The sequence below is a fragment of the Culex pipiens genome, unplaced genomic scaffold (genome assembly GCF_016801865.2).
Source record: "Culex pipiens pallens isolate TS unplaced genomic scaffold, TS_CPP_V2 Cpp_Un0115, whole genome shotgun sequence".
In the NCBI taxonomy this organism is placed as follows: domain Eukaryota; kingdom Metazoa; phylum Arthropoda; class Insecta; order Diptera; family Culicidae; genus Culex; species Culex pipiens.
Genome location: NW_026292932.1, coordinates 1 through 25,000, shown reverse-complemented (window position 1 = coordinate 25,000; position 25,000 = coordinate 1). Strand labels below are relative to the sequence as shown.

Below are 25,000 nucleotides of genomic sequence, written 5' to 3'. Positions count from 1 at the left end.
TCAATTTCGAATCAGGTTTTGTTTTTCTTTTTTTTTTCTAGTGTTCTCTCTCAGTAGATAGTAGGAAGTATAAAGTCGTGAAAATGGATTCGTTTTCAAAGTTTCCTGACGGTTCGCGCGTCTGGTGTTTTGTCTGGGGTCTTGGTGTAGGGGTGAGCGGCTACCCCCGGTGAAAGGCCACCTCCGACCACGGAGCAGTCACGTTGCGCAAGGGCCACACGCCGGACGGGATCACATTTTGGCGGGGGAACGGTCGAACGTTTAGACGAACTTGTTTGCATTTCAGGGCTGATGTTGGATCTTAATTTGAACGTGTCTCTTTATTGTTTTGCTGTTTGTTTCGTTTTGCCTTAACTAGATGGTCGTTTTGTTGGCTTTGTACTAAACGTACCACGCGTCGTGACCCTGCGTGACGTTTCGGCTACCGCGGGGGAGGACTTCACCGAGAGCAATCTGCTCAATACCTTATTCGGATTGTTCGTCTGCGAAGCGCAATTTCACAGTAAAAACTAAATCATTTTCCGTTTTCAGTTTCGAATAGTATCTTATTTCGTTATTTTAATTAATAAAAATAAATACATTTTTTTATTTAAAAAAAAATATAAAAGATTCAGGGCGAAAGTATAACATAAAATAATACAAAAATAAATAAAAACTAATAAATGATAACTAAAAATGCTTCATTATAATTATGTTTTGATGGATGTTGCTTTCTTCTCTTGCTTTCTTACAACAGGCGATTTTTTAAATCTCTCTTTTTTCGCAGCACGTGCAGTCTCACGTGACGTCGTCGATTAGTGGCACACACGTGCACAGTTCCGTCAACTCACAGCACGGAAAAACAATACTACTTAGCAGGGCTGAAAATGTCTATGTGTGAGCGTTGATCGTTGTTGTTTGATGTTGGTTGTGTCTCTCTCTCATTTTTTTTTGTTTTTATGCTACAGTTGATGTTGTTTTTTATTTGTTCGAAGACGCACTAGTGTGAGTGGCGGGCCCGTGTCGCATGGAACCACTGCCCGGGTTGGTCCGGAAAATCTGACGTCAGCGAGAGCACGTGTGGGTGCTTTTATTGTAAAATGTGTAAATAAATTAATTAAATAAATAAAAAGGTGTGTTTTTATCTATAAATTAATTGTTGGTGTTTCAGAATTTAGAAAGCATGGTCGTCGAATGTGGGAAGTCCAAGAGCGGCGAGAGATGGCATGGCCGACTGTCTCTGGGGCTGTGGAGAAGAAATGAGAAAAGTGAATTAGTGTGTGTCGCCATTACATTTTCTTCAGGTTTCTTTTTATTTCATTTTATATTTGCCAAACAATGTGTAGTGAGAGCGTTTTATTAATGAGGTAAATTGTTTAATGTATTTATCAACCTCAGTTTTTATAGTGATTCATATGAATTTATGGAAGAATATTGTTGTATCTAAACGTCAACAGAGCAAGTGGGTGTGACGGTGAAATATTGTATGTGCATGTGCAAATTTAATGTATGATTCCGATGAAGGTTATTCGGAAAACACCACAAACGGGAATAAAAATTATGTGATTCTTTGGAAAATGGCACCAACTACGTGATTGGATAGAAAACAATGGTCAAGTTTGCAAGAAACTTTTAATCGGGTTCAAAAGGGTTGGTAAAACCGGGAAATGAATACTGCAGGATTATTAAAGAAAAAGTTCACAAAGGTAAAAGGGAGTCAAAAGTTTTCACAAAAAACTATTTCAAACTATCCATTCAAGGCACACTTACTAAAGTAAACGGATCGCTTTGGTTCATTTAATTGTGGGAGTGGGTAACGTGTAATAGTCTATCATTTGTTTGCTAGCAGCTTACGCTCTGATGACCGAAGGCTGAATTAACAAAGGAGAAAGAGGCAGTGCTCAGTTTTATTGAATTCACCATACATTTATCTTGCAGCTTTACTGAAGTTATAAGTGGCTGACTAACTGCTCTCAGAATTTATTTCATTCATTTGCGAGTGAAAATTCAATTTCTAAAGATCAAGTCAAAGATTTGTAGTTCAAAAGATACTTACTGCTGGGCTGGCACCGCGCTGCACGGAACCGGCACGTCCTCCCTTGGTGCGGAATTTGGTGGCAGTTTGCTCGGCAATGTCGGCACGCTCCTCAGCCTCCTCCAGCTCCTGCTGGGCCTTGCGGAACTTGGCCAGATTCAGAGCGGCGATCTCCTCGGCTTCCTCAATCTGCCTCTTGTAAGTCTTGATCTTCTGCTGCAGCTTGTCGACGAGGTCCTGCATGCGTTCGTGGTTCTTGCGGTCTTCCTCAGACTGGAAGGTCAACTCCTTGATGCGACGCTCGGACTTGCGGAGGTTCTTCTGGGCATCGGTGTGTCTTCTCTGCTCGCTGTCCAGCTCGGCTTCCAGCTCGCGGACGCGCTGCTCCAGCTTCTGAATGGCCTTCTTGCCTCCCTTCAGAGCGTTGGTCTCGGCGTCATCCAGACGGACCTGCAGTTCCTTGATCTGCTGCTCAAGGGCCTTGCGCATCTTCTCCTGGGACTGGGCGTGGTCCTGCTCAGCGCGGAGCTCATCGGCCAGGCGGGCGGCATCAACCATAGCCTTCTTGGCCTTCTCCTCGGAGTTCTTGGCTTCGTTCAGCAGCTCATCCAGGTCGGAGTGCAGGGTCTGCAGCTCAGACTCCAGCTTCCTCTTGGCGGCGGCGATCGAAGCGTTCTGGGCAGAAACGTCGTTCAGCTGCTCGTGGGCATCACCCAGCTCCTGTTCAGCCTGGCGACGGCCACGGTCGGCCTGCTCCAGCAGAGTACGCGACTCCTCCAGTTCGTTCTGCAGAGCGTTGGCGCGACGCTCAGAGATACCCAGCTGTTCGCGGGCATCGTCACGGGCACGCTGTTCTTCCTCCAGGGCGCTCTGGACATCCTTCATCTGCTGCTGGTAGCGCTTGATGTTCTTCTGGGCCTCAGCGTTAGCCTACAAACGAAAAGAAGAAAAATCATTGTGATTAGTACATCAGCTATCAATGCATCCTCCAGAGTCAACTCACCTTGTTGGCATGATCCAGAGCAATCTCAAGCTCGTTGATGTCAGCCTCCAGCTTCTTCTTCATGCGCAGGGCCTCAGCCTTACCCTTGGCTTCGGCTTCAAGAGAGGCCTGCATGGAGTCCAGGGCACGCTGGTGGTTCTTGCGGGTGTTTTCGAATTCCTCTTCCTTCTCCTGGATGCGGCGGTCAATTTCCTGGCGCACCTGAGACAGCTCAAGCTGAGCGCGCAGAACCTTGTTCTCCTCCTGTTCCAGAGCAGCCTCGGCTTCCTCAAGGGCGGCCTGCAGCTCGTCCTTCTCAGCCTCCAGGCGCTTGCGAGACTTCTCAATCTCGTGGATGTTGCGGCCACCCTCACCGATCTGGTCCAGCAGATCCTTGACCTCATCGGCCAAGTTCTTGTTCTCACGGCGGACAGCCTCAAGCTGCTCCTGGCCCTCTTCGTAGGCACCCTTGAGACGGAACAGCTCGGTCGAGTAGTTGCGGCATTCCTTCTGGGAAGCGTCCAGCTCGGCAGCCAGATCGTCGACCTTGAGCTTCCACTCTCCGATGATCTTGTCGAAGGCCTTCTGCTTCTTCTCGGCAGAGTTGGCGATCGAGGTGGCACGGTCGACCTCGAGCTGCAGATCCTCGACTTCGGTGGACAGACGCTGCTTGGTCTTCTCCAGAGCAATGCACTTCTGGTTGAGCGACTCAATGGTCTCCTCAGCCTCGGCAAGGCGGGCCTGCAGCTTCCTCTTGGCTTCCTCGAGCTCCTCAGCGCGGGCAACACCCTCCGACTCGTACTTGGTACGCCACAGCTGGGCTTCGGCGTTGGCCTTGCTGAGCTGGCGCTGGATGTCTCCCTTGCCCTCAGCCTCCTCCTCAACCTGTTCACGCAGGCTGTCGAGGTCGTGCTCCAGGTTGCGGAACTTGCCGAGCAGAGTAGCGCGTTCGCGAGACTCCTCATCGGCCAGACGCTTGGTATCCTCGAGCTGCTGAGTGAGCGAGATCTTGATCTTGCTCAGCTGCGAAACCTGAGACTCGGCATCCTCCAACTGGCGGAGCAGGTCAGAGTTCTCAATGGACAGCTTCTTCTTGGACGTGTCGAAGTCGTTCAGAGTGCGGTTGGTTTCGTCCAGCTTGCCCTGAACTTCGTTCAGAGTGTGCTGCAGCTGCTTGGCGATCTTCTCCTGGGAAGCCTGTATATTTTTAGATCACCCAAGCGGATGACGTCATAATTTTCGAAAGAGGTGTGGGGAGAAAAAAGAAAGATAATTAGCACTAAATCCATCGTTTGCTCTGGACAGATCTATGCCACTCATTTACAGAAGCTGAGGCTGTGCATGTGATTTTTTTTTGCGTTTATCGTAATATGTACAGTATGATGTTCATAACTGAAGTGATTGGTTAAAGAAATTTAATCTTTGCAGGATGGTTTGATGTGAGTCAGGTGAGTTTGTGTTACTGGTGCTGGGGATGTGTAATGGTGCATATATTTTTTTCTATTTTTAAAATAATTATATCATAAAGGGCAGGTTTAGAGTTTGCAAATATCTTACAGCCGGTTTAGAACAAAGTTTCTTCGCAAGCTATTTTTCAGTAGTTGGGTACTAAAAAAATCAGTAGAGATAGAGAATTAATTGCCATCGTTGGGTATAAACGTTGGTTTTAGAAAGCAGCATAAATATTGATTTAAAAAAAATGAAATTGCTATTTATAGGCAATAATTGAAAATTTAGTGTAGCATTTCAAAAACTCGGATTGAATTGATAGCTGCAATGCTTCTAATACCTTCTCATTAGCCAGATGATCTAAACTGAGACGGGAGTCGTTCAGTTCAGCGAAGTATTGGCCTCTCTCTTTTTCAGCTCTGAGGAAATAGTAAGGACGAATATGGTATGTGTTAGTGTTCAATTTTTGTTCGAGTTGTGTGGGGAGAATAAAATTGAATCAAAAAGGCCAATTGCCGGCTGCATCTACATCTGGAGGTGGTTGGGCTCGTTGGTTGGTGGTTGGTTGGATGCATGTTGGTGTGGTTTTCTAATATTGGAGTGTGGTTGGTGGTAGACCATGCTCAGTCATCTCAACACTCTGCTATCTGCCAGGCAGATCAGAAGAGAGGAGGAAAGGGGATACGTTACCTTCTCGCGGGCAAGCTGATCGCAAGCGGTACGAGTGTTGTTCAGGTCATTGTACATGTTAGCGCGATCGTGTTCAGCCCTAGTTATATACAAGGAGGAACCAGGGTGAGGTAGAGAGGGAAAGAAGAAAAGATAGAAGGTTTAACGAACGAAGAACTCGATGCCACATCCGAAGTTGAAACCCAACCACTGGAAGCACCTGTGAAAGAAAAGATCACAATTGATGTTCGGCCTTTCGGCGATACTTACTTGGTCTTCAGCTTGTTCAGCTGGTCGACCTGCTCAGCCATCTCAGCGACGGCATCGTTGTGCTTCTTGCGCAGGTTAGCCAGAGTTCCCTCATGCTGGATGTTGGACTCCTCCAAGTCGCGACGCAGCTTGGCGAGCTCAGCCTCACGCTTCTTGTTCAGCTCAATCTGGGCCGAGGTGGCACCACCGGCTTCCTCCAGACGCTCACCCAGTTCCTCGAGTTCGCGGGCCAGATCGGCGCGCTGCTTCTCAGCCTTGGCACGAGCCTGGCGCTCAGCCTCGACTTCCTCCTCGAGCTCCTCAATGCGGCCCTGCAGTTCCTTGATCTGCTTCTGCAGCTTGCCAACCAGGGACTGTTCGTCCTCCAGCTTAGCAGACAAGGCAGAGATTTCCTTGTCCTTGCGCATGATGGTCTGCTCAAGCTCCTTCTTGTTGCGCTCCAGATCAGCGACGGCTTCCTGAGTCAGCTTCAGGTCACCCTCAACCTTGCGCTTAGCCTTCTCAACATCACCGCGCAGCTTCTTCTCGCGCTCCAGAGAGTCCTCCAGCTCATCCAGAGTCTGCTCCAGCTTGGCCTTAACCTTGTTCAGGTGGTTGACCTTATCTTCGGCAGCCTGGAGCTCCTCAGCGGTCTTCTGGTTGACCTCACCAGACATCTTCTTCTCCTTGTTCAGCTTGTTGATCAGCTCGTCCTGGTGGGCGATCTCATCGTTCAAGTTGCGGATCTGGTGATCCTTGGAGGCCTTGTCCTGCTCGATCTTCTGGATCTGCAGTTCCAGATCCTCAGCATCCTTCTTCTGGCCAGAGATCTCCTGCTCCAACTTCTTCTTCTGCTGGAAGAGCTGGTTGCGGGCATCTTCCTCCTGAGTCAGGCGCTCCTGGGTGTCGCGCAGCTGGTTCTCAACGTCGGCCTTCTGGGCCTGGAGCTTGGCGGTCTTCTCCTGGAAATCCTGGAGAGCACCCTTCTCACCGGACAGAGAATCCAACAGAGCGGTCTTCTCAGCCAGCAGCTTGCTGTTCAGAGCCTCCAGTTCCTGGCGGAGCTTGGTTTCCTTCTCCAAGTCATCCTGAGCCTTCTTGGCGGTCTCTTCCAGTTTCTGTAATTTAGATGAAGAGTTGGATTCAGTTTCGGATGCACGGACTACACAGTTTTCTTCATCAAAGTCACTAGCAGCAGCAGTCGCAGACACTTTTGGCGCATTTGGTTCGGCATTATTTGCTTGATCAAAATTGAAGTTGAATGTAACTTCCACATCGGGTTCGGGTTTGTTCTCCATTTTGCTTCGAGTGTTCGATAGGATGAGTTATTGTTAAGATATCTTCTAAAGTGTGCTACCGAATCACTAAAGTACTATAGTGGCACACTCAACTACTACTGGAAATGCTGGAGACTATAAGTGTAACGACTTATTGCACCACCCGGTTAGAATACTGATTAGGAAAAATATTTTAAATTCGTTGGACCACGTAAAGCTCAGGTAGAGGTCCGTTCGCTGTACTGCGAGTTACTGGAGTGTGCTGAGTGGATTCACTTTCCAGCAGAAAGGTGTGCACCCGAGGACTAGCCGACCACTTCGGCACACCTTCGGCTTCCAGTCCGAATGGTCGCATCGCCTACGCGAAAAATATATTTTTAATTCATTTCCCTCCCAAGTGGTCATTAAAGCGAAAAAGAAGCGACAAATGGAGATCTGGAATCCTCGATCGGAGGGTGGAGCCGACCCACCTCCGCCTGGCCACTGACGGGGAAGAGGTCAGACAGGTTGAGACAATTTTCCGCTGATGGTGGCATGTGTTATAATTATCATGATGAGAAATTTTGATCCGAAAGTGTCCGAAAATAGCCAACTCTGCGAGCGGTTTTCGCTTCGCACAAGATCTTGAGATCTCGGCTCGGGGGAGGAAAAATAAATAGTTTGCGGTATGTTTTCCATCATGCTTGCTCACACACAGATTTGCTGGAGATGTTAGAGGAGGGAACAAGTATCCGGAACGATCCGGAGGTGTGGGATGAATTTTATGGCCATTAGTTTCCTCCTCATCATCGCCGACTGTTCTAAGCGTTTTCGTAATATGTGGCAAAGGTGATGCCGATGTATTTTTAGCATTCGGATCCGTACATTGAAAGTGGCACACACCAGCAGCGTTTGAAGAGCCGTGGTGCGCCGAGAATAATTATTGAGCACCAGGTGAAAATTGCCATGAAATATGGGAGGTGGCCTCAAGTCGCCGACATAGTCGGACGGAAATGAAATTTTGGTCCGATGTGTCACCACGTTCGTCAACGCTGACCTTTTCAGCTTCCCGAACCGTGCGTCGTCGTTTGCTGCTTTTACTGCTTCTGCTGCTACTGCTGTTGCTGGTAGTGGTCGTCGTTGTCGGATACTTACCGCGATCTGGTCCTCAACGCGGGAAACGTTAAGCAGAGGCTTAACCTTCTGCCACAGCTTCCACCAGGCCCAGGTACGCAGCTTCATGTACTTGCGCAGGTTACGCTGGACAATCTCCAGGGAGACGCGCTGCTCCTGCATCTTCTTGAAAGACTTGCGGGACAGGTAGCCACGGATCCAGGACTGCATCCAGGTCATGATCTTGGACAGGCGATCGTCACGGAACTCCTCCATCTGACCCAGGACACCGGCACGGAAGAAGACCTGTTTTTTTTTGGGAAGTGCAAAGTACGATAGAAGGGGCGAATTGGGGGCGGAAAAGAGGGAAAATACTGGTTAGCCCGTTTGTCGTACTTGCAGTACGAAGATCATGACGATGGTTTATTACAAGAGGACATACACACAAAATGAAAGAGTTGAGGAAAAACAGAATGAGAGCGAGAGGAAGCGATAGGACAAACACATACGGGTATATATTTACAGATAAATGTGGAATGTACTGGAAACGGAATGGGTCCGGAGGTGGTACAGGAAGTTTTCACAGGAGTGGGCGGATGGCACATGTTTTGGTAATTTGTGGTCGAGGAATGTGTTTTTTCTATGCTAAATCTGGGATGGATTCGTGGGATGTGACACATAGATATTTACATTGAGAAGGTTGGTTGGTTGGTTGGTTGGTGTTTGTATGTTATTTTTGAGTGAGAATTTAGAGCAAGTGCTGAAATTTACTAGAGTTTAGTGTACTAAATTTTATTATTTTTCTAGTGGAACATCGGTGTTAGATTTCACGCAGAAAAATCTCGAAGAAATTTAAAATTAGTTTTAAAGAAAAGAGTAGAGGAAAGAATCACAACAAGTACACGCAGAGTTGGGTTTCGGTAGACCGTCCAGTTATACCTTGGTCTTGCCCATACGGAACTGCTCGTCCGGTAGTTGAAGGTGTCCAACTATAATCTGACATGCCTTTTCTGGGCTACAGGGTTCTTTAATCAATTGTGGGCACAGAATTTTGTATCTGTGTTGGAGAGTAAAAGTTATACAGGACTTATGATATTTGCGGTATGATACAATGAGTTAGTATGTTTTCCTAGTGTAGATATTCCCTAGAGAACCTATCTTCAGATGTTATGTACAGATATTAGATGTTCGTGTACGTGTACCAGGGGTAAGTCTTGAGTCCCCGTTTCGAACGTTAGCTCGTTGAACTGTACAGATGAGCAGGCTTGCCACAAATACAGATTTTTCAGCACAGGCCCGAAACACAAACGAATTTTTTTTTACAGTTAAAATAAATTTGAGCAGTTTTTGTTAAATTGGCCAAAAAGATAAACATTGTTAGCATCTTTTGGCATGTTCAGTTTTTGGTAAGAATATTATTCTTTAAAGTTATACTCGATTGAGTGTTTGGTATGTGCCAAAAAAATCTGTATTTGTGGCAAGCCTGCAGATGAGTTTCCTGTTCGACCGTTGTATTATTCCGGGGTTCGGTTCGTTGCGAACACATCGGAATTTGTTCAATATCCGCTGAATCTCTGGCAGACGCTATACAAAAAAAAAAAAAAACTAAATCGTTTCTATGCTACGATGAAGTTCTACCACTAATGATTTCAAACTAGATATTGGTTGGTTGATCGTGCCTTGGTATTTCCCAGTCGGTAAAGATCCTCATTCAGAGCTACCGAATCGATGATCTTCTCGGCGCATTTCTTCTCACTCTTAATCTCATAAATTTCCTTTATGCAGAGGATTTTGTAGCTGTGTTGATCGTGAATTTGGTTTTGAAGCAGGTGATCGGGTGAATCATAGCAGTAACAACAATTTGGAATATGCGGGTTGCAGGAGAATAGAATAACCAATTGAGAGATTAGTTTGTGGGAAATTAAGTAAAAATCTGCTGGATACGAATTCAGTGGTTCGGTTGGAACTCGCATGTGGGTGTGGGGGAGGGTATATCACTACGTGCGGTGTTGTATAGTAATCGGGGGGAAAAACCAAGGGGTTTGTCATGATCATTGACGTTTTGCCTCGGTTCACCAAGCAGAGTGTAACATCCAAAAACAGGGGTCAACAGAGAAATGTAAAGTAGAGGAACACATTTTCGGGTGCGCAGACGTCACAAGATCACATATACTTATGGTATGGAAAGATCAAATAATCGGTAGGGACTCATGCCTTGGTGTTTCCTAGCCGGTATGATTCTGTGTCAAGACCACTAGCTTCCAGGATGACTTGAGCGACCTTCATGGGGTCTTTCTCCGCTTCAGCAGCCTTGGGGTTTAGGATTTTGTAGCTGAATTTGGCGATTGATAGTTTTTGGGTTGGTGTGGTTTTTTTTTGTGGTGTTGCGATCAGGTGGGACGTGACGAGACATTCACAAAAACGGTACAGGGAAAGAAACAAAAAATATTGTGAAACGGTTTGCATTACAATGTCCACTTCAACTTGCAAGTTGAGCTTGGTCCTGGAAAAAGATTTGTTCTGTTTCGAATTGGTTTGGTTTGTGTTTGAGGGTCTGGGGTCGTTGCATGCCATTGATTTGGTTGTGAATGTATTGTTGGAGGAGGTTTCCGTGCTGTGACTTTTGTCGGACTTGACAGTAACTGATGGGGACATTCACAAGTTGTTGATAGGAAATTCAAGGAGTGACGTTGATGGTACGTAGACAAGACACTTGAACATGGGTGGAAGGGTTGGGTGTCACACCAGCTGATCAGCTGTAAGTCCAGATAAGTATTGATCGCTTGTGGATGGACAAGAACGAGGGATGGTGGACACATATATAGAAGAAATGGTAGATTCTCGCCTTGGTGTGACCAATACGGTAAGACTCAGGATCCAGACCGATAGCATCGAAACACTTCTGAGCAGCATTCTTGCCCTCCTTTTCAGCCATCATGGCAGCAGGGGCCAGGATAAGATAACTATAAGTCGAAGGAGAGTGTCACATTAGTCAAATTCTAGTGGTCAGTTCAGTACACCATTGGAATAAGTTGTTCAAAGAGTTTTCTGTTTCAAGTCCCTAACGCCTGTAGTGTGTTCAGTCATATAAGTCAGTTGGTTCACTGTTGGTGAATACTTACCGCAGCTTGAAGTCAGGGTACATCATCCTGTTCGGGAAGCCCTTACGGCAAATACGGATACCTTCAAGCACACCGTTACAGGTCAGCTGGTGCATAACCAAGTGAGCATCGATAAGACCGGTCTGCTTCAACTCGTTGGGAATGATACAACGGACGAAGTGAGGCTGAGTAGACTTCAGAGTGGTCATCAGGTTGTTCAGCTGCTCCTTGTAGGACGAGGAGACAGTGGCGAAACCAGCACCCTTCTTACCACGTCCACCCTTGCCGCCAGCGTCGCCACCACCGGACTGTCCGGGGTGATCAGCGAAGATCTCAACGATCAACGCGTTCTTTCCCTTCTTGAACTGATCGACGACAGTGTCGTTCAGGGGATCCTTGTTCTTCTCAAGCCATCCGGTGATGTTGTACGACACAGTACCGGCGTAGTGACCGATGGCGAAGTGGCCGGCCTGGCAACCTGGCTTTGGTGGCCTGGGCTTCTGGAACGGAGCAGACTTGCCCAAGTGGTTGTTCATCAGCTTCTCAGCAAAGGTCTGATCGGTAGCCTTGGGGAACATAGACTCTTCCTCAAGAATGGACAGGATACCCATGGGCTAGAGAAACGCGGGAAGACAGAATAAAACATCGGTTAACACGGATTTCACGGCCCGAACGGACGCCAAAAAATAGAGCGTCTGGGCGCAGATTCAAGCATGCGAAGCTAAAGAGAAAAATACTTCAAAAAGAAATGCGGTTAGCATTACAATTCCTTCTCTCGTGGTTACTCTGTACGGGGTACAGATCTTACCTTTGCTAGTTTTGCGAAGCATAATTCTTTACAGCACAGCCTTAGAGAGTGGCATTGAGAGCGAGCTTAGAAACACAATCAAAAAACAAATCCTGTGTCCCTTTGTGGTACAGCAAAAATGGTTTTGAGCATCACAATCACTAGTCTACGTTTCGTACGGAGGCAGTCAGTCCGTGTATCGGACGTGCAGGTTTTATCGAAGCGAGCGCCGTCTGAACGCGTTACTACCTTCTCGATCAGGTCGATCGTCGGTTGCAGATCTAGACCGAAGTCTATGAACGTCCATTGGATGCCCTCGCGTTCGTACTCTTCCTGCTCGAGGATGAACATGTAGTGATTGAAAAATTGCTGCAGACGCTCGTTGGTGAAATTGATACACAGCTGATTAAAACCATTGTACTGTACCAAGCCGGGTTCGGACGGGAAATATGATGATTGACAGTTTAGAGACGGGAGAAGGTGGTGTCGAAAACGAAAGAAAAGTTTTGATGCAGTGAAATTTGGTGGATTAGTCATTGGAGGAGCTGAAATGGAAAGTTCATCGTGAGTTACAATATAACGTCTTGTGGTTATATTTCGTTCAATGTATTAGGAATGGACACGATAGTTGATGTTTGGTTATTTTCAAAGGGGGTTCACAACATTCAACACAAGTTGGCTATATCCGCTAGAGGACAAGTCAGTGAAATCACAACGAGCAGGAGCTGAAGATTGCTGGCAGAGAACAATCCCGAACAAATGGGCGCTCTACCTTCTCAATCAGTTCAATACACTGCTGGAGATCCATGCCGAAATCGATGAAGGTCCACTCAATACCCTCGCGCTGGTATTCTTCCTGCTCCAGAACGAACATGTGGTGGTTGAAGAACTGTTGCAGCTTTTCGTTGGTGAAGTTGATACAAAGCTGCTCGAAGCCGTTGTACTGCGGTTTCGTAAGGGCGGATAGGAATACGGTGGTTAGTGATACACAAACATGAACTAGTCGGTGGAAACGGTGTCCCGAAAAAACAATTTTTGTATTGCTTTTTTCTGGTCTCCACCAATGAAATGGATGTATAAGGATGTACGGCATTGCATGTATCAACGATCTGGTATCTCGGGTTGTTTAGGATATCATATGCTCGGATCTTTTCAGATATTCCTCTACAACCAGCTACACAACGATGGATACAGGCGTTGCCAATGATCAACAAAATGGGAACATATATTGTCAAGTCAAAGTAAAACAGTCCAATATTGCTTTGGTCGTCAAAAGTTTTTCCAAAGTGGGTTGAGGATCAATACTGGGCGTTGATATAAACAGTAACGAAGATTTGCGAGTCCATCTCGATCTTCTCGGTGCATATTTGGAAGCTTTGCAGGTAAGCGTCGTTGCCAGAAGGTGCTGGCACTAAAGACGTAATGTACCTTTTCAATCAGATCGATACAGGCCAGCAAGTCCATACCGAAATCAATGAAGGCCCAGTTAATACCCTCTTTCTTGTATTCTTCCTGTTCCAGGACGAACATGTGGTGGTTGAAGAACTGCTGCAGCTTCTCGTTGGTGAAGTTAATACACAGCTGCTCGAAACCGTTGTACTAAGGAGGAAATGGGGGTTGGTTGTTAAGGTTAGCGAGGTTCGGTGCAAAACAGAAACCGTGGATCTGTCTGGTGTGGTGTGGATTTTGAGATGTCATTGGAGGATTGATATTTTCTAACTACATGGGGATAACGTAGACATTACTACAACGTGAAGGGGACATTCCGGACGCGAACACGTATACCTTTGTTCCTGCTTCCTGCTTGTGGAGCCTCAATGGCTGACATGCTGTTGAAAATTCGAAAAAAAATCAAGATACTACATACTACTACTACTACATCTACAAATACTACGTTTACTACGAGGACTTAAGACAGTGGGCCTGCCCAAAATTGGAACACGCGCATTCAAGAAGAACTAGAAAATTCTAAAACGGATATGAACCTTTTCGATCAGTTCAATACAGGCCAGCAAGTCCATACCGAAATCGATGAAGGCCCAGTTGATACCCTCTTTCTTGTATTCTTCTTGTTCCAGAACGAACATGTGGTGGTTGAAGAACTGTTGCAGCTTCTCATTGGTAAAGTTAATACATAGCTGCTCGAAACCGTTGTACTATTTGGATAAGAGGTTTTAAAAATAAGTGAGCAGTTCTTGCGTTGATTCATCGCGATTAGTACGATACGATTTTACCCTTTTTTCAAAGACCGTCAATTTATGTGTGTTCAGTGTCTATCGGTAGTCGAGTCGGTTGATCATTTCTGCAGCTTGTACAGTGTACAATGTACACCAGATATTGAGCTAGGGGCGCTTGCTATTGAAAATCTTCAACGGTACCTCTCATGAGGTAGTACGTTGGTGTAGTTCTATAGCTACAGTGACCCAAGCTGTATGTCCAAGTCCTAATGTCTCAAATACTTACGTCGAAGATCTCGAATCCAGCAATATCAAGCACACCAATGAACTGAGCGCGCTTCTGCTTGGTGTCCAGAGTCTCGTTACACTTCTTGACCAGCCACTTGAACAGACGATCGAAGATACCCTTGCAGAGAGCACCGACGGCGTTGGTGACCTGGTCCTTGTTCTGACCCTTGGTGACGAACTCGGTACCGACCTTGATGCGTGGCTTCAGCAGGTTCTTGTAAAGATCCTCAGTGACACAACCCAGCAGCTTAGCGACGCGATCACCCTCATCAGTGCCGTCAGCTTCTGCTTGCTCTTCGCGACCCTTTTGTTTGAACTTCATGCCTCCCATGTGCATGACAGCGGCGGTAATCTTGTAGATGTTGTCCTTCTCCTCCTGAGTGAAGCCCAGGATGTTGAAGGCTTCCTGTTTGCGTTAAGATCACGTTGGAAAGAATCATAATTAGTTGTTTGCCGAGGACATTTATTGCGTTTACGAGAAACAAAATGATCTTTTTCGGCCAATTTCTCCTCGAACGAAAATTCAAGTTGGATGGAGAAATGTGCCCAAAAAGTTCGGATTAGGTTCAAATGGCGAGGAAGCGTTATTTTATCAGCTATTTACAGGAGTTTTTGGTTCATTTTTATCCTTTTTTTGTTGTTGTGATGAATATTTCTCTAACGATTTTCGGAGTGCGATTCTGTTCCAGACAGAGATACGAAGTATCGAATGGTCTCGAAGTACTGTTCCAGACAGTTTCGTTCTTCAAGATGTGGATGTGCTTCCGGAGTAAAAAAAACTGGTGCTCACAAGGTGTGGATGATCTTACGAGATCGAGGGAAAGAAAACTTACATCGGTGAGTTGGCACTCTTCACCATCATCAACATTGGGGATAGTGACTTTACCCTGAGAGACGTTGTAGTAATCGTAGATATCGTTGGACAGGAAGCACATTTCTGTTGGAGAACATTTTCTTGGTTAACGCCGCGAGTCTTTCGAATGTAGGTTGGTGCTCCGAAGGATTCGTCGTAAATATTCTTGTAATTCATTTGGGTCTTTAATATTCATTTTCTCTGGTGAGTTTGGTGCTGCAAGTGCTTTTGCTCTGGTGAGTTTGGTTACAGCAGTTCAGTCCAATATCAAACAAACACACATCACTCGCACACAACACTGACGACACATACGGCACGGTACGGAAAACGGTGATCGGAACCATGCTCACAATAAACGTGAGTTGGCTGCATGGTGACAGCCGGAAGTGCAAAAGCGGGTTCAATTTTACCAAAATTCATACATTTTGACAGTCCAATCCGAGGATGTGACACGCTGCAATGGTGTTGGGTTCGGGCCCCGTGAATGTTTCGCGTCGCAGCTTTATACAGCTCGATATTGGTGGGATATCCGGTAAAATTGTGTAATCTGTACAAGGGATTGCCACCAGGGTGCTGGTGGGGTGCGCTAGGTTGTAGTACTAGGAGGAGCAACTTCTAGGAAAACACCGACTTACGTCCAACGTTTCAAGCTCCTCCGCGTCATTGACGCCCGGGATGCGTGTCTTGCCCTGGGTGATCGTAGGATAATCGCTGATGCGGGTGCTGAGCAGCGTAAGCTCTGGCCCGGACCGGATCAAAATGTATGTATTTTAGACTTGGTTAGAATGTACTGTTTCTCTAGTGCAACGAGCTGCTATCTCGTAAAAGGGGCGGGGAGGCGGGGGTTAGTACTGGGATGGAAGTGTATTGAACGGACAGTAGACAGTAAGCAACATTGTGTCCAGCATCTGCCGATTCTTACATCGGTGATCTGCATTTCTTCTCCGTCGTCAACGCTTGGAATAGTGGTTTTTCCCTGCGATACGATATGGTAGTCATGGATGTTGTTGGAGAGGAAACAGATCTCTGGTGGAGTTGATGACATCAAATTGGATTAATGTTGACATTACGTTGAGATGTGGTGTGTACATGTGCAAGTGTAAATGGATTTTTAGTTGTGTAACAATTGGTGGTGCGTATAGTGATACAGGCCGGTTTGCTAGTCCCAAGTCACACAAAGGCCAGGGAGTATTCATGTTGGATGTGTGAATGTATTCCTGATGTCAGTTTTTTTATTGGTTACGTTCTACTGTACAATCATGGATGCCACTTGATGTGTCTCAGTCCTAGCGATCCATCGTGGGCAATCCGTTTCGTGACAAACTACTGTGTTCCACCCTAATGAACCGATTGACCAGAGGTATTGAGGGTCAATGAATGACTATCTATTTGGTGAACACTTTCTAGTCTAGATGATGTCGATAAAACAAATAAGAAAAACCAAATAACAGTCCGTCAAACATGTATGTAGCGGATGCCGAGATCGAATCTTACGTCGGTCAATTCCATTTCTTCGCCGTCATCGACACTGGGAATGGTAGTCTTGCCCTGGGCAATGACCATGTAGTCGTAGATGTTGTTACTAAGGTAACACTTTTCTATTGTTGAGTGTATCACAAAAATGAACGATAAGTTAGATTAGGATTCTTGGGGAGGAAGGGTGGGGAATCTGGCCAGGCCAGGTTACGGTGAACTTTTCCTACCCCGTTCCTGATTGGTAGGAAAAGTTGCACCGTGTGCGGTGTATTTGGTGAAAGAAAACAGAGGTGGTTGGTGCAATTTCCAGATTGCTATCGGCATAACTATGAAGTAAATCCGAGGATCTTTGTCCACAGGTTGTTCTGTAGTCCAAGAGTCAATCCGTTCATGTCCGCTAGTCAGTTCGTTCGTCAGGATGTGTCACTAGTCTGCACCGGTTGGTCTATATTACCTTTCAGTCCCTTGACCGAGCCGGACATGATCTGGTAGAAGATGTGGTAGGAGCGTTCCAGAGTCTGCTGAGAGATGACACGGGCCTTCTCCAGCAGGTAAGTTTCAATATCAGCACCACCCAGCTTACCAGAGCCAGTAAAGTGGATACGGATGAATTTACCCTATGTGTTGGATGGGGGAAGGATTTGTTAGCGGTGGTTTCAACTGATGCTAGAGTGTTACTTACGAAACGAGACGAGTTATCGTTACGGACGGTCTTGGCGTTACCGTAGGCTTCCAGGACGGGATTGGTCTGGACGACCTGATCTTCCAGGGAGATCTTCTTCTCCTCGTCAGCGCTCTTCTTGCTCGAGGCACCAATGGTGGCGAAGTACGCAATGACCTTCTTGGTGTTCTCAGTCTTTCCGGCACCAGACTCACCGGTAATCAACATAGACTGGTTCTCGTGGTTGGTCAACATGTTGACGTAGGCACCATCAGAAACGGCGAACAGATGGGGCGGGACCTCATTACGACGCTTGCCACGGTACATCTTGGCGACACGCATGGTGTACAGCGGCCAACGCTTGTAAGGATTGATGACAACGCAGAACAAGCCAGAGTAGGTCTGTTGGTGGTTGGAAAGAAACACATTGCGCGGGTTATCATCCGGTGCGGGGTTCGATATCTGTTTAGCTAGTGAAAAAACAAAACAACTGGATGGACAGTGGATGTACGGGGTACGTCGAAGATCGTCACGGACGGGACACTCGTACGTGGTTTTCGTTCCGTGACGGATCCACGTGCGCCAGCCCGTGCTGGTGTAGATTCTGTTCTACCCTGGTCAGCGGACGGTGGCCACACGTGCCCAAAATTGAATGAATTTTTTTTATATGCATGTTTGTGCGGGTTTGTGTGCTTGGAAACAAACGATGATTCGGTGGATCCCTGGCGGTGCTGGTGGCCACGGCACAGTCTAGTGGCCGGGTGTTTGCTGCAAGTCCGAGGCTTGGTCCTTTTTCGAGGAGTTTTTGCGCTCGCCAAAGCAGATGATGTGGGGCTTGTCGGGTTGAGGTTAGATTTTGGATTGTTTTTTTTTGTTGTCGGGGGCTTGATGGCATTTGTTATGGGGGTAATAGATGAGTTGATAAGGGGGATTAGCCTGTGTGAGATAGGAATTCAGATGGAAGGCGGGGTTAGCACGTTAGTCCTAACGGCGGATACTTACGTAGATCAGCTTGGCACGATAACGCTCGCGCAGGTTATGCAAGACAGAGGCATCGTTAAGATAGGTCAAGTTAGACATATCCTCGCATTTCTCGTATTTGGGCGGGTTGACCTGGCCGACCAGATCCTTCTTGAAATCCTTGGTCTATCGACCGTGTGCAGAAAAATGCACAAGTAGGTAGAGGTACCCCATGTACACCAAAGACATCATTCATCCAGAAATGTGTTTTGGTTGCGATTTCGAGATCAGGCATATATTTTATGGAAATAATAGAAGAAAAGAGAGAGCCCGGTTAGTTCCGCTTGCAGCCACTTACGTAGATCATTTTGCAGTAGTATCGTTGGCGCAAATTGTGCAATACGGCAGCTTCGTTCAGATAGGTCAGATCGGCCATATCTTCGACTTTTTCGAACTTCGGAGGATTCGCTTGTGAGATTAGATCCTTTTTCATGGTCCTCTCCTGGTGTGGCGTAAAAAGTGGGAAAAAATGTTAAGTCTGTGTGTGTGAGTGTTTCAAGCTGGTGCTATGTTTGTGTGAACGATCCTTGATGCTCAGGACGCACGCATAACCGGACGGGACTTCCGTCCGGTTGCGACACAGGTCCTCAGGAAAGGTCGCATTTTATTGGGAGTTGTAGTTTGGTGGTGGAATCCTTCGTAGAAAACAAACTCTCGTAAAGCTTGCACGATCGCGATCGATACTGCGTTCGAAGACATCCTTGCTTGCAGCTTGGATCCGAAGTTCATTACCTCGCCTCCGGGAATGCCAACGGTGACCAGCTCACCCTTGGTGGCCTTGATTTCACCGAGGACAAAGCCCTCCTTTTCGTCGGGCACCCAGCAAGCCTTCTTGGCATCGTACGGCTTGCTCTGATCGATACGCTTCTGCTCCAGCGAAATGAACAGCCACTCGCTTGGGTCGGGGTCGTCACCGACTTGGACAACTGGCTTCGGCATGTTGACGCGGTTTTCTTAGTTCGAGACGGGGCGAATGAGAGACACGTTAATTTTGCTTTGTAGAATTTTGTTTCAGCCCTTCAGTTGCCTTCCTGGAAGAAAACCGTACAAGGAGAGAATACTGGCGGTTAATCATTTGCTAGTTCAGCTTCAGCTGCAGAAACAGGGGAACGAGTTGTTGGAATCTTGGCGGTTGCGGTTTTGTCAGTGGAGGCTTCCAAGTCCTTGCTTGAGTTATCTTACAATGTTGTTTCGCTTCAGATCGTTCCAGGTCTTTGTTGCCGAAACGTACGTCGAAGGCGATCCGTTTTGCTCCCTCGGAGTTTGGCAAGATTTTCAAAGTATTCAAATATTGATAGGAATACTTTTAAAATCATGCCTTCTCCAAAAGAACAGAACGGACCGCCGTTTCAAAATTGATCAAGTTTTAAAAAATCTAAACTTCTCATTTCAAAAATAGCATCTATCCGACAAAACCGCTCCCACCGAGGTGTAATAAATTTCCAACTGCTAGATCGAGATTGCCGTAGATTTGTGCTGCTGCTGTGTCTCCGTGTGTAATTTGCTGTGATATTCCTCCCGGGTCCCACCCACGCCTCGAAAAGTGAAGAAATTGTTGCAAAACCCCAAGTTATGCAACGATATGAAGATACGCACCCAACACAACCCACACACACTCGGTCGTTCGTGGGGAAGTTATTTTTGGCACAAAATGTTCCAACTTTTCTTCCCCCGTTCAAATCTGGGGGCCACAACGGTGTAAGTGTGTGTGTAAGGAAAATTGGTGAGTGTGGAAAAACGATCTAAGAAATTTTCAAAATTTTCGCGTGCGCGCAGTGATATTTTTAAACACTTGGCGAGGCACAATTTTCTCGCAGGTTTGTTTTTTTTGGGGAAAATATGCTGCGAGAAAAATTTAGAACCGTTCAATTAGGTAACTCTGAGAGTTATTAAATTTTCGAATAAACGTTAAGCTTAAAGCGTCTAAATTGATTTTTTTTTGTACTGGAACTTTGCTAAATTTTGTTTTGTAGCTTGATTTGTTTTATTATTTAAAACAGTTGATCATTATCAGTTTATAAACGGTAAGTCTCCAGTTATTGTACTTTTTAGAATGAATTTATTCATTCTGAAAATTTTTGAGATTTAAAATCGTACTGAAGTTCCATTATTTTTTTTCAAGTTTGATCTTTTGATTTGATTCTACATATTTCTAAACAAACGATTATGAAGGATTGCTTCTGACACCTGTGCTTAAAATATTTGTGTGTATTTGTCCTGGATGCATATTTGCAATATTGAATTTTAATGTTCTATAAATTTTGCTATCAATTTTGTAATCAGATCCTGAAGTATTCAAGTTGAATTTGAAAATCTCTATCAAACTTCCTTCAAATCAGGGCACATAACTTTACGAAAGCTCGCTCTTAAATGTTTCGTGAGATTTGAGATTTGGTATGTTTAAAAATAGCCAATCAACGCGCCACGGTATGAATCACCACGGACCTCGGCCAAACTCGCCAGGTTCTATTTTCCCGAAGGAGGTCAGCCCCCCATGGGTGGGGAGCAGTGGGTGCGCGCGAGCGAGCGATATCTATTTATGTAATCCCAGGCTCAATCGTCGAGTTCGTAGTGGTCGGCGTCGACATCTGGCCTGATACGGGCATCGGCGCGTGAGACGGGAGCAACACGCGTGCGCGCACCCGGACACGTGCGCATACGCATCCAGGTATTGGGCGAAAAATTGCGGGGCTATTTCTGGGCAGGTTGTCAACGAAGAGGTCGGTTTGGTGGAATTCGGTCGCAATCGCTGTTGCGTTATGTAACGGGGTGTTTTTCAGTATTTCCCAAGCATTTCACTGGAAGTTTGACGAAACGATCAACGATCGTTTCCAGTCACTGTCACGTATAGCTTCCGCTATAAAGTCCATGGAATCACTAAGAGATCATTCATAGCACCTGGAAGGTGCTTCCAGGCTGCTTCATCATTTCATATCTCCAGGTTGTTGGTTAAACACAAACACTTAAATACACATAAATTCACATAAAACGGATATAATTTTGCCCCATTTTGAGCTGTTCAGCACAGGTGTCACACAGAGGTAATCCAAAAATGTCCAGGTGTTCCAGGATTCACAGAAAACACTGATCGTTGGCGATGATGTAATCCTTTTTGGTCGTGGTCTAATTTTTTGTCCTACAAAGGAGGTCACACACAGATTTACACACAGATAGACACACAGATGGACACAAATCTACAGGGTGGTACTCTTTCTCTCGGTTCCCAGGAAACTGGAGCAAAGCGACTCCCGTGGAGTCAGCAGACAGAGTTTTGTGTTATCACTTACGCGTTCGAAAGCCGTTCTGGCCGCAAAGTGTGTGGAACTTGCTTTTTATACGGCGCAATTTGATCGCCTGTTGAGTGCCTGGGATTCGCCTCCCGATTTGGGTGCACACCAGCGCACGGTTCTATGTGCATGCGCACGCACGCACACCAATCTGCCATCCCACCCCGGGGTACATAGGTCCGACCCGAAGTTTGGCATGTGCGCCGTCCGCCGGTCAGACTATGCGTTCCGTAGAGATTTTCCACGGTCTGCGCAGGATTCCGACGGTCGTCGGGTCACGTCATCCGTGCGTTCGGCCACGATCGGCCGTGTCCTATATGTGGACCAGAGACCTGGTTGGGAGTGTGTGTGTGACCACAGTGGCGCCGACTATGGCCAGCGTGGCCTTTCGGGACCAGTGTCACCCGGAGGGTCTTGCCATTGGCCACGGGACGACCGGGCCGGGCCCACGCCCTCCAAAGGCCGGCCATGCTAGTTGCTTTCGTTCTACAGGCGCGCTCGGTTGTTTTGACGGAGACCCCGGAATCGATCGATCACCCTAACCTCCCCAAGTGCAGTTCCAGCATTCCAGCAGCAAGAGTCGCGCCGATGTACTTACCCGTGGAATCACACAAGTGTCGATCCTAACCTAGCATAAACCACCTGATCTGGGATTGTTCCTGCCTGCTGCAGCTGCTGCATTTCGAGTGATCCTCGCGATCGATCTTATCGGTTGCCTCATCGATCGATCGGCGAAGACACCGTGGCCGTGGTGCATTGCTGCACGCTTAAATACGGGTTTCGATTGGTTTCGATCGGATCGGGTTATTTTTGGGATGTTGGGTACGACGAAGGACCAAATTGGTTAAAATAAGACGGGGCTATTTTTAAAGATCGTTATCGGAAGACTCACGGCGAGTTCGGCAAAGTGCGTGATTTGTAACAGTAGGGTGGTTAACGAAAAAGTTAGTGCCAATGATACACGTACAAATTTCATAACATTATAATTTTCAAAATAAAATCGTATTCTCTCGCAAAATTGTCAAAAAATCGCAACCCATAAGCAAATTGAAATTAGAACAATAACCTTGCTGGGACATTTTCGAGGCCATTTCTGCCAAAGTCATTCCAACAAGGCTTCCCAAAGTGGTCTTCTTGTTATGCTCGCTCAAACGGGTTGAGTCATTACGCCGATCGTAGCTGACCCGCGAGTGGACAAAGTCCTTTCAAACTGAAAAGTATTGATTTCGAAAAATGTTAGCGCATGATATAAATAACTTATTGAAGCAAAACAAATGTGGTGGGGAAACATGGCATAACAGTAGGAATCAGTTAACAAAATAGAGCTAAAAATAGAACACAAAATGTTGAAGCAGGTTGAAATTTTGAAGATTGTTTTGTCAGCTATAAAAAGGCCCAAAATATTAGAGTACTAATATTGTACGATACACAGATCAGGATCCTGATAATTGTTGGAATTTCACATGCCCAGGTTTAAAGTTGAAATAAAATTTTATATTATTCTACATTCCCTGAACAACAATTTTACGCAATTTGTTGCAAATCAGAGGTAAATGATTTTTTTAAAGTTCCAAATAAAAAAACCTGCAATAATCAAAAAGTATTTATAAAAATGTTTGAAAAACTATAGAAAAAAATGTGTAACACACATGCTTGAAAAATAAAAATATAGATTATAAATATGCATTACATAACAATTTTACGCAATTTAATGCTAATCGAAGGTAAAGGGTTTTGTTTGGTTACTAAAAAGGGTAAACTGCTACCATCGATATGTTTTTTTGTGATCGTAAAATTACAAAATATTTAAAAGTCAAGGTTGTGATCAAGAAAATTTCTTTGGTTCTTGGTACATCGTTAGTTAAATATATTATAAGAATGATATTAAGCCTGATTAGATTATTATATACATGAAAAAATTGCCTGTAAAACATGTTGGCTGAGAGGGAGGCTTGTCTTTCCCTTTATCTCTCTCTCTATCTCTCTCTATCTCTCTCTCTCTCTCTCTCTCTCTCTCTCTCTATCTATCTCTCTCTTTTTCTCAAACGCACTCTTAAATTCTTTCTTTTTTGTTTTGTCTCTGAATGTGAATTTGTATCAATCTATTTAGATCTTATTGTCGATATCCAGAGTGTTTGGTTTGATGTTTGACATATTTATGCATTCATTACATGTAATTCCTTACAAAAAGACATTTTTTAAACGAAAAAATAAAAATGATACCGAAGCATGATTAGGGTTTTGTGAATTATCTGATCATTTTATTGTTTAAATTATCTCACAGTTATGGATCAGGTGGATTTTAGGCAATGTTTTGCTTGACTAGAAAAAATAGTTCCGACATGCAGTTTTTTGTTGTAAAATAACAACTAATACAAATGAAAAAGTAAGAGAATGGCCTAAACAAGTTAATGAACACAGCAGGGCGAATGAAATGGGCTTGAGTCTAAGTATTTAATACAAGAGTGCTCTAATTTGTGGGTGTTCCGTTTATGTGGGATGACTGTACTCACTTTTTTTTTGTTTATATAAATTAAAAATTAATGTTTTTTTTATTCAGAAAAAAATTACACTCAAATGCTATTTTTTGCAATTTCTTACGCTATTTTATTTGTTCGCTATTCTTCTATTTTGCAAAGGAGACTCAAAAATTTAAATATTCATCGAATTTTAAATTTGAATAAAAACATAATATGCTAAAAAATTGAAGGTAGCGATAAATTGAGATTTCGTTAAAAAAACATGAAACAGGTGCTCGGGGTGCAGAAAGATCCACTCTATTACATTATTTGCGAATAAAAGCCGAACGCATCAACTTAAAGGACGCTTAGCTAGAAAGAGAGAGATCTTTTAGGTTAAATGTTAAACGGGGCCAGTAGGGGTAGTATAAGTTGATAAATATTATGTAACAAGCAATAACTTTACCAAACATCCCAATGATTCAAGAATTTGTTTTAACACTTTGTTTCTTTAGTAATAATGCTGCTTTATTTTATATTGAATTAATTTAGATTTTGTTTGGTATCACCCCATGCGATCTCTTTACCGATCCCATGACACCACCAAGTTCACAGAATTCGAACTAAAAATATCCTATAGGTACATGATCTGCACTACAATGTATTGTGCGGTACGATCAATCGAGTTCAGGCTTTAACATATTTTGTTTTGAGCAAATGATGAAACTTTTTTATGAATTAACACCTAATTTTATCAGTAATTTCTACTGTGACAACAGGCATTTGAACAATTATTTTCCTAATCCCATAATGTCATTTTACGAATTCCCGGACGCTTCGAAACCCGGACACCTCATCTTTTTTTATCAATTATTTTGACATTAGTTTGCATAATTGTTGTAAAAACTGGGTTTTTCGATGAATTCTAACATCAACTTTCATTTCAAATATGTTTGGACGCTGTAGCCAATGCCAAAACAATTAAATTAAATAAAAAACATGAGTTTACCAAAACTGTGAAACATTTCGCTGAAATATTTCATATGTGTTCGAAACCAAGGAGGCAAAGCAGAAATTTATGGTTCTGATTTCCTTAAATTTTAGCAATTTTTTATACAAATTATCGATTGTTTTGATGTTAACAGTTTATTTGAGACCT

The 25,000-nt window shown here is 44.9% G+C and overlaps 1 protein-coding gene across 31 annotated transcripts; it reads right to left on the bottom strand.

The window, feature by feature from the left end:
* Positions 1-592: 592 nt before the first annotated feature.
* LOC120424955 (myosin heavy chain, muscle) lies at positions 593-21,401 on the bottom strand. Of its 31 annotated transcripts, XR_008212751.1 has the most exons (17): positions 21,383-21,401; positions 18,828-19,126; positions 18,078-18,221; positions 17,097-17,477; positions 16,869-17,031; positions 14,919-15,022; positions 14,084-14,491; positions 13,049-13,219; positions 10,855-11,447; positions 10,578-10,695; positions 7,775-8,038; positions 5,385-6,481; positions 5,136-5,214; positions 3,018-4,193; positions 2,036-2,944; positions 1,750-1,850; positions 1,130-1,225 (listed from the first exon to the last, which is right to left on the bottom strand). XR_008212751.1 is itself a non-coding variant. In XM_039589308.2 (16 exons), the coding sequence occupies exons 2-16, from the start codon at positions 19,032-19,034 to the stop codon at positions 1,154-1,156; spliced, it is 5,886 nt and encodes a 1,961-aa protein (XP_039445242.1). In that variant the 5' UTR covers positions 19,035-19,126; positions 21,383-21,401; the 3' UTR covers positions 593-1,153. The 31 variants fall into 31 exon arrangements, 30 of the variants coding, with proteins under 30 accessions (XP_039445242.1, XP_039445243.1, XP_039445235.1 ...); XM_039589308.2 differs by lacking the exons at positions 1,750-1,850; positions 5,136-5,214; positions 10,578-10,695; ... (1 more) ...; positions 14,919-15,022; positions 18,078-18,221 and adding exons at positions 4,786-4,864; positions 9,947-10,064; positions 13,606-13,776; positions 15,861-15,964; positions 18,394-18,537 and having other exon boundaries at positions 593-1,225; XM_039589309.2 differs by lacking the exons at positions 1,750-1,850; positions 5,136-5,214; positions 10,578-10,695; ... (1 more) ...; positions 14,919-15,022; positions 18,078-18,221 and adding exons at positions 4,786-4,864; positions 8,672-8,789; positions 13,606-13,776; positions 15,861-15,964; positions 18,394-18,537 and having other exon boundaries at positions 593-1,225.
* Positions 21,402-25,000: the final 3,599 nt, after the last annotated feature.